This window comes from Myxine glutinosa, chromosome 13 (genome assembly GCF_964187855.1).
Source record: "Myxine glutinosa chromosome 13, kmMyxGlut1.1, whole genome shotgun sequence".
Lineage (NCBI taxonomy): Eukaryota > Metazoa > Chordata > Myxini > Myxiniformes > Myxinidae > Myxine > Myxine glutinosa.
Genome location: NC_136273.1, coordinates 17,703,191 through 17,712,826, shown reverse-complemented (window position 1 = coordinate 17,712,826; position 9,636 = coordinate 17,703,191). Strand labels below are relative to the sequence as shown.

At 56.8% G+C, this 9,636-nt stretch overlaps 1 protein-coding gene across 1 annotated transcript in view; it reads left to right on the top strand.

Annotated features, from left to right (window-relative positions):
* Positions 1 to 5,040: 5,040 nt before the first annotated feature.
* Positions 5,041 to 9,636, top strand: part of LOC137438317 (serine/threonine-protein kinase BRSK2-like) — a 137,040-nt gene continuing 132,444 nt past the window's right edge. Inside the window, exon 1 of the mRNA XM_078767156.1 lies at positions 5,041 to 5,264. Within this exon, the coding sequence (XP_078623282.1) occupies positions 5,174 to 5,264 (91 nt within the window). The 5' untranslated portion in view covers positions 5,041 to 5,173. The remainder of the gene's footprint in view (positions 5,265 to 9,636) is intronic.

Sequence of the window (9,636 nt, the reverse complement as noted above, 5' to 3'; positions counted from 1 at the left end):
GCCAGCTGCTGACAAGTATGACGTGATTAAGGCGCTCCTCCTCGACGCTTTCGCCCTCTCACCGGCGGAACGCGCACGACGCCTGCTCGACCTGCCCGAGCTCGGCGACACACGCCCGTCCGAGCGAATGGACTACATGCTCTCGTTGCTCGGTGAGCACTCTCCGGATTTTCTGTTCCGAGAGCTGTTCCTCCGCCAGCTGCCTAACCAGGTACGCCTCGCCCTGGCGGGCACGTCGATCACGGATCCCCGCGCCCTCGCCAGGGAAGCCGACAAGATCTCCTCGGCAGGCCAGCACGTCGGAGCGGCTACCTGGAGCCCGCCGCCATCCGAGGCGACGCCCGAGCGCCCTGCGCGATTGGAGGCCGACTTGCTGGTGCAACTAGCGGCTGCCACGCCGCGCCGCCCGCTTCCAACACGACTTCCGGGGCCTCCACCTGACCAGGCGTGGTGTTATTACCACGCCAGGTTCGGACACAAGGCTCGGACATGCCGACCCCCGTGCACTTTCGGCATGTCGGGAAACGGCCGGGCCGGCGTTCGTAACCAGCCATGAGCACCGGCCACTCGGGCAACTTGCTTTTTATTAAGGACAAAGCGTCCGGGCGGCGTTTCCTTTGTGACACCGGCGCCCAACTGAGCGTCATACCCGCCTCCGAGCAGGACAGGCGGAGCGCCGTTTGCGGCCCCTCTTTGGTCGCTGCTAATGGATCGGCCATACGCACTTTCGGCCCGCGCATCGTCACCCTCTGCTTCGGCAGCCAGCGCTTTCAGTGGACCTTTGTGACCGCCAGCGTCCCCATGGCTTTGCTGGGCGCCGACTTCCTCTGCACGCACGGGCTGCTGGTCGACGTCAATGACGTAGCCTTGTCAACGCCGAGACCTTCAGCTCCCTGGCGTGTACAATGAGCAGCTCCGCGCCGACCGAACTGGCATGCGCCCTCCCGACGGCGAACGAGTTCGCTCGCCTGCTCGCGGAATTCCCGGCCCTCACGCGGCCGACGTTTTCGGCCGTCGCAGTGCGACATGGGATCGAGCACCACATACCCACTACGGGCCCGCCGGTCTACGCCAGGGCCCGCCGCCTCGACCCGGCCAAGCTCGCCGTGGCAAAGGCCGAGTTCGACGCGTTGGAGCGCCTCGGCATCGTGCGACGCTCCGATAGTGCGTGGGCCTCACCACTGCACATCGTGCCAAAGCCGGGGGGCGGATGGCGCCCGTGTGGCGACTACCGCCGCCTCAACGACGCTACCACCCCCGACAGGTACCCGATCCCGCACATCCAAGACTTTTCCGCCCGTTTGGCGGGACGGGTCATATTTTCAAAAATTGACCTGATACGGGGATACCACCAGGTACCTGCCCGGCCGGCCGACGTCCCGAAGACGGCCGTCATCACGCCGTTCGGCCTGTTCGAATTTTTGAGGATGCCGTTTGGCCTCAAGAACGCGGCCCAGACGTTCCAACGCTTGATGGACGGCGTGCTGCACGACCTGCCATTTCTTTTCGTCTATCTGGACGACATCCTCGTCGCGAGCACGTCCCAAGCTGAGCACCTCCTCCACCTCTGAACACTGTTCGGTCTCCTCAGCGAGCACGGCTTAATTGTCAACCCGGCCAAATGCCACTTCGGCACGACGACCGTTGACTTTTTGGGCCACCGCATCACCACGACCGGGTCCGTGCCACTGCCGACCAAGGTCGAGGCCATCACCACGTTCCCGCGTCCCCGCTCCATCAAGGCCCTGCAAGAGTTCCTCGGCATGGTGAATTTTTATCACCGATTCGTGACCCGCGCTGCTCAGCTCATGCGGCCCCTTTACGAAGCCCTCCGGGGCAAGCCGGCCAAGCATGACACCGTCTGGTCCGCGGCCATGGACGCGGCATTCACGAGCGCCAAGCTGGCCCTAGCCGACGCAACGCTGCTGGCTCACCCGGTGCTCAACGCGCCCATCACCCTCACTACGGACGCCTCCAACTACGCGGTGGGCGCCGTCCATGAACAATGGGTGGACGGGTTTTGGCAGCCACTCGCTTTTTTCAGCCGGCAACTCCGGCCGAACGAGTTAAAATACGGCACGTTCGACCGCGAGCTCTTCGGTCTATTCCTGGCCGTTCGCCATTTCCGCCACCTCCTGGAGGGCCGCCCGTTCATGGCTTTCGTCGACCACAAGCCATTGGTTTACGCAATGGCCAAAGTCACGGAGCCGTGGTCGGCCCGCCAGCAGCGCCACCTCTCCGCCGTGTCGGAATTTACCACGGACATCCGGCACGTCGCCGGCAAAGACAACGCCGTGGCCGACTGTCTTTCTCGGGCCAGCGCGAACGCGGTCCACCTCGTCGTGGACTTCGCACTCATGGCGGCCGACCAGACCACCGACACCACGGTGCAGGCCCTCCGGGCGGCGGACACGGGCCTCCGCCTGGCCGACATCCCCTTCGCGGACACTGTCCTGCTTTGCGACGTCTCCCAGGGCCAGCCTCGCCCCATCGTGCCCGTTACCTGGCAGCGCCGCATCTTCGCCTCCATCCACGGCCTTTCTCACCCGGGCCGGAAAGCTTCTCAGAAGCTGGTGTCGGCACGTTTCGTCTGGCACGGCCTTCGACGGGACGTCTGCGACTGGGCCAACGCCTGCACGGCCTGCCAGCGGGCCAAGGTCCACCGCCACACCCAGGCCCCACTGGCACCTTTCACCGTGCCTGAACGGCATTTCGACCACGTCCACGTGGACCTGGTTGGCCCCCTTCCCCCTTCGCGGGGTTTCACACTCCTGCTCACCATGGTGGACAGGACCACCAGGTGGCCGGAGGCCGTTCCCCTCGTTTCCACCACCACCGCCGACGTGGCACAGGCTTTTATCGCCACCTGGGTCGCCCGTTTCGGCGCGCCAGCGGACATCTCTTCGGACCGCGGTCCGCAGTTCACCTCCGAGCTGTGGGGCGCGGTCGCCCGCAACCTGGGAGTCCGGCTCCACCGTACCACGGCCTACCACCCCCAAGCCAATGGGTTGTGCGAGCGTTTTCACCGCTCCATGAAGGCCGCGCTCATGGCCGGCCTTCAGGACGACGGTTGGGCCGACCGGCTGCCGTGGGTCCTTTTGGGCCTCCGCACGGCCCCCAAGGAGGACCTCCAGGCGTCCGCCGTCGAGCTCGCCTACGGCCAGCCGCTCCGCGTCCCGGGCGAGTTCGTGCCCGACGCTACCAGTCCCTGGTCCGCTGCTCGCCAGCGCTCGGACCTCCAGGAGGCCGCCCGACGATTTGCCCCCGTGCCAACGTCCCGCCACGGTGGCCCCCAGTCCTACGTCCCCCCGGCGCTTCGCACAGCGGAGTACGTCTTTGTGCGTCATGACGCACACCGGGGGCCACTCCGGCCGCCGTACGACGGGCCCTTCCGGGTCCTGCGACGGGGCGACAAGTCATTCGTCGTCGACTTCGGCGGCCGGTCGGACCGGATTTCTGTGGACCGCCTCAAACCGGCGCACGTGGACGTCGACCGACCACCACGGTTGGCCCTTCCTCCGCGGCGAGGCCGCCCCCCATCCACAGTTCCCCCCGCTCGTCCACCCACCACCACATCGGACCCCCCCCCCCCCACGACCCTCCAGGGGTCGCTTCGGCCGGGTCATCCGGACCCCCCTTAAATTGACCCTGCCGGTGCAGGTCGATTCTGGAGGGGCGTGTGTAGCGGTTACCGCTGGGTGTACACAATCGCCTTGCACCTACCAGGACGCGACCAGGGCGCAATCGCCATGCCGGGCTCGTCCAGACGGGCCCAGACGCACCTCTCCCGGGCATGCCCGGACTCGCTGTTCCCGGGCTCGCCCGAACCTCCCGGGCACGCCCGGTCTCGTCTTTCCCGGGCATGCCCAGTCTCGTCTTTCCAGGGCTCGCCCAGGACGCCGGGCATGCCCGCTCTCGCCTTTCCCAGGCTCGCCCAGGATGCCCGGGCAGGTCCAGACTCGCCTTTCCAGGACTCGCCCTTGACACCCGGGCATGCCCGGTCTCGCTTTTCCAAGGCTCGCCCAGGATATCCGGGCAGGTCCAGACTCGCCTTTCCAGGACTCGCCCTTGACACCCGGGCATGCCCGGTCTCGCTTTTCCCGGGCAAACGCTCCGGCATAAATGTGTATATATATTGCTGCCCGATAAACGGGCTTTTCAGAGTACCCGAGTTTGATACGTGCATTAAAGCAACTCGGACGAATTTCCGTCTTTGGTCGCGTCAATCCTTTCGACTCGCGTTGGAGCCCACACAGCTCCTTCAACATATCCAAATTCCCATGGCCATGAGAAGAGCCTTGAGCACTGCTGCGACTTGAAGAAGAAGAAGAATCTCTCGACTCGTATCGTGGACTGGTGGATCCAGATGGGTTTCAACTTCACATCTGGCAAGCAGATCTAACCAGGTGGCCATGGTGGGACACGGTCAGGTGAGCACGGTGGGCTTACATGAAGATCTTGAAATGTGTCTTCAGGGCAGTTGTGTCCCTGACAACCGGCGAGACGGACCGGTAATTCGGTGGACCGGTTCCGACATCTTTGTACATTCGGCGAATGCTCGTGTTGAGGAAACATGAAGTTGTAAGTTCAATTGGTCCTTCTTTTCGTTCCTTGCTCTGCCTCGGGGTTCCGACAGACCACGCCTACAATCTTCCCACACACACTCACACCCCTCCCCCCTCGGAGCCCATCTCTCCTCCGTTCTTCTTCTTCTTCCCTTCAATCCATCCCTCAGCGGTGACGCGACGCGCTGCGTATGGCGCCGTCTCCCCACTCCCCGTCTCGTTCGCTCTTCCCCTCTTCCTCTCTTATCGTCTGTTTCGCTTACTTTTTCCTCTCATGACTCATCCATTCTCTCGCATCATCAGAAATCTGGGAGAGCCATCCTCCCTCCCACCCCGTCACCCTCGCCCGTCCGATTTTCCTCTCTCTTCCTCGCTCTCTCTTCCTCCCCCGCCGTCTGACCTTCCATCTCCCACCCCTGACTTTGCTCTCCTCGCTTTGGTCTCTTCTTTCTTTGCCAATTTTTACCTTTCCTTCATCGACATCTCCCTTGTCGTTTACAGATCCCACCTCTCTCCCTCGCTTTTTTATATCGTGTGGGTTGACTGTATTCCCGCCATCCATTCCCGGGCCTCGCACTCCCTGTTTCTCTCTGCTCTTCCCTCCCGACATGTCCGGTAGCCGGGCACGATCCGGTGCCCCGCACGCGCAGCACGTGGGTCCGTACCGGCTCGAACGCACCCTGGGAAAGGGCCAGACAGGTACGGCGCCTGCTTTGTTTGATTCGAAGCCCGAGCGCAGCAGTACGGAGTGCGGAGTCCTGTGACGTAGCTTGAAAGGTCGAAACTTTACTCCAGTGCAGATGCTCCCTGGTACAGTGTGGATGCAGTACTCCCTGGTACAGTGTGGATGCAGTACTCCCTGGTACAGTGTGGATGCAGTACTCCCTGGTACAGTGTGGATGCAGTGCTCCATGGTACAGTGTGGATGCAGTGCTCCATGGTACAGTGTGGATGCAGTACTCCCTGGTACAGTGTGGATGCAGTACTCCCTGGTAGTGTGGATGCAGTACTCCCTGGTACAGTGTGGATGCAGTACTCCCTGGTACAGTGTGGATGCAGTACTCCCTGGTACAGTGTGGATGCAGTACTCCCTGGTACAGTGTGGATGCAGTATTCCCTGGTACAGTGTGGATGCGGTATTCCCTGGTACATTGTGGATTCGGTACTCCCTGGTACAGTGTGGATTCGGTACTCCCTGGTACAGTGTGGATGCGGTACTCCCTGGTACAGGGTGGATGCAGTATTCCCTGGTACAGGGTGGATGCAGTATTCCCTGGTACAGTGTGGATTCGGTACTCCCTGGTACAGTGTGGATGCGGTACTCCCTGGTACAGTGTGGATGCGGTACTCTCTGGTACAGTGTGGATGCAGTATTCCCTGGTACAGTGTGGATGCAGTATTCCCTGGTACTGTGTGGATTCGGTACTCCCTGGTACAGTGTGGATTCGGTACTCCCTGGTACAGTGTGGATGCGGTACTCCCTGGTACAGTGTGGATGCGGTATTCCCTGGTACAGTGTGGATGCAGTATTCCCTGGTACAGTGTGGCTGCAGTATTCCCTGGTACAGTGTGGATGAAATATTCACTGGTACAGTGGATGCAGTACTCCCTGGTACAGTGTGGATGCAGTACTCCCTGGTACAGTGTGGATGTACCACTCCCTGGTACAGTGTGGATGCAGCACTCCCTGGTACAGTGTGGATGCGCCACTCCCTGGTACAGTGTGGATGCGGTACTCCCTGGTACAGTGTGGATGCAGTACTCCCTGGTACAGTGTGGATGCAGCAATCCCTGGTACAGTGTGGATGCAGTAATCCCTGGTACAGTGTGGATGCAGTAATCCCTGGTACAGTGTGGATGCAGTAATCCCTGGTACAGTGTGGATGCAGCAATCCCTGGTACAGTGTGGATGCAGTAATCCCTGGTACATTGTGGATGCAGTAATCCCTGGTACAGTGTGGATGCAGTAATCCCTGGTACATTGTGGATGCAGTAATCCCTGGTACAGTGTGGATCGCTGGTACAGTGTTAATGCAGTAATCCCTGGTACAGTGTGGACCCTGACCCTGGTATGGTACAGTGCAGCCGAGGTGCCGGGCTCGAGCGCCGTGAGCGTACCGACTCGGTGCTGAAATGGACAGCGCCCAGCGAGCTCATTATTTAATAATTTAACCGTATCCGCCCGGGTTGTCATGAACTCCTCGTTTGATTATTTATTTAATACATACCGCACTCGTACTCCGCCTTTTATGTCCATCCTGGGGCGCAGGTGGCGCACTTACCTTTGAGCCGTTGACACAATCATACCTGACAGGTGTTCTAGTTTACCTGGTTAGTGATGCTTCATGACCTGCACTCCCTTGGGGAATTCCCTCTGCCTTCCCCATCACTGTCTGTACACATTGCGGTTAAGCTGTGTTGATGTGAACTGCATTGGAGTGATGGTGGTGGTGGTGGTGGTGGTGGTTACTTGGTTGTTATATGTGGGGCATTGCAACAATACTTATTACGAGATGTAGTCCAAGGAAAACGGCAAAACAATTTATTTTCCTTTTCCAAATATAAACAATTGTTAAGAAAAACATTTTCTCCAAGGTTATGGACGAGTGAGGTGGTGGAGGTGAGAAGGCAACATGTTAGTAGAGGGACAACCTGGGGCTCCAACAAGCAAATTGAATGAACGAACATGGCGAAGAATGAGGAGATGGAAGGAAACACGGCGACCTGTTGGTGTTAGAGAGGGTTCATGAGTGTAGAAAAATCATGCGTACATGGATGGGGGATGATCCGAGGTGGCGGTGTGCTGCAAACTTGAAATCCTGGAGGGAAGATTGCGATTGACCACACTGAGGAAGGAGAGTCCGCAAGATGGAGGAACAAAGGATATTTTCTACCCACATTACCCTTCCCCAAGCCTAACTCTTCCCAAGTTTCTTCCCCAACTCTTCTCTGAGAGTCTGTGGCTGTGTCCATCTTGTCCATCCTCTGAGTCCTCCCCTAGTCCTCAATCTTCCCTTGTTTCTCCAAGTCTCCCTCTATTTTGTCCCTCCTCCCTGCTGTCGGTGTGTCCCCTTTCCTTCCGCGGTTCCATCTATTCGTTTACGTCCCGATCTGTTCTATGTTCTCGGTCCTCCATGAGCCTTAGTCTAGTAGGAAGACTAGGTCCCCCTGCACCCCCCGGAGATATACTTCTAATCGGTGTTTCTAGATTGGAAAAAATGTGTAGAAAATGACTAGCTATGGCCCCAAGCTGAAAAAATGTCCCACATACCATTTTTATGCAAATTACTGCTGCAAATTTTATGCAAAATTATGCAAATTTTATGCAAATTTTTGATGAGGAGTAGAGTTGAGGGGTCTTTGAGGGCTTCATCGAGGTGCTCTCGGTTGCAAGACTGGGTCATTCTGAGAAGCACAGCAGGGTCAGAGATCATGATGTTCTCCTCCTCAGTGAATCTCTCCATCAACAGCCTCTCCATTGCCTCACACACTGTTTTGAGGCAAAAGAGGGACTTTGCGTAGGCCTTTCCACTGAGAACACCTTTGAGAGATCCACTTGTTACTAGTTGTGCCTCAAAGAGAATCTCTGCATATCCAGAACCACGCATCTTGTGTCCAGTGAGCATCCCGATGTAGTTCATGGATGTGTGGAAGGGTCCAATCGTTACTACATGACTAGCAAATTCATTTGGCCAGCGCCAGATGATGGGAAGGGCTTTCATGCAGACACCCAGATCAAATGTATTCAGGACCCATCTCTGACCCACCTCAGCAGTTGCTGCCTCGGAACGCTTCAGTAGCTCACGAACAACTGCGTTGTCTGTGATCGGTTGGTGGATAGGCGTGCAGTAGTCGACTGTTGATTTGCTGGGTGGGGGAGAACCAGTTGCAGAGGTGAAACCCCCTAGCCCAGGCACAGGCTGCAGGCCATTGCCATGCCATGCAGGCACCAGGCACAGACCGATCACAGACAACGCAGTTGTTCGTGAGCTACTGAAGCGTTCCGAGGCAGCAACTGCTGAGGTGGGTCAGAGATGGGTCCTGAATACATTTGATCTGGGTGTCTGCATGAAAGCCCTTCCCATCATCTGGCGCTGGCCAAATGAATTTGCTAGTCATGTAGTAACGATTGGACCCTTCCACACATCCATGAACTACATCGGGATGCTCACTGGACACAAGATGCGTGGTTCTGGATATGCAGAGATTCTCTTTGAGGCACAACTAGTAACAAGTGGATCTCTCAAAGGTGTTCTCAGTGGAAAGGCCTACGCAAAGTCCCTCTTTTGCCTCAAAACAGTGTGTGAGGCAATGGAGAGGCTGTTGATGGAGAGATTCACTGAGGAGGAGAACATCATGATCTCTGACCCTGCTGTGCTTCTCAGAATGACCCAGTCTTGCAACCGAGAGCACCTCGATGAAGCCCTCAAAGACCCCTCAACTCTACTCCTCATCAAAAATTTGCATAAAATTTGCATAATTTTGCATAAAATTTGCAGCAGTAATTTGCATAAAAATGGTATGTGGGACATTTTTTCAGCTTGGGGCCATAGCTAGTCATTTTCTACACATTTTTTCCAATCTAGAAACACTGATTAGAAGTATATCTCCGGGGGGTGCAGGGGGACCTAGTCTTCCTACTAGACTACCTCGACTTTGTATAAAAACCTATTTTGTCCACCCTCATATTTTCTCAAAATGTAATTATTTTTTTATTTTATTATTCATTCTTTTTTTCTTTATGTATTTTATGATTCAAATCCTTGTTAGACAAGAATTTTCCTGTAAGTTTAAGGAAATGTAACATATTTGAGACAGCACAACAAACTTTTAATGAACTCTGCCAACCTACTTGTGTTTATTTGTGTTTTATAAACGAGTCTTACTGTGATGTACAAGTCTGGTGTTTGATTAACAGTTAATATCTCAAGATGTTAGGGTCTGCAGTTGTGTTAGGGTCCCTGTTGTGCCATTGAAATAACACAAGGTGGGCTGATTCAGCCTGTCGTCCTTCCGAGGGCCGGAAAAATGAGTTCCAGGTTACTGGGAATAGGGGGAACTGCATCAGCGG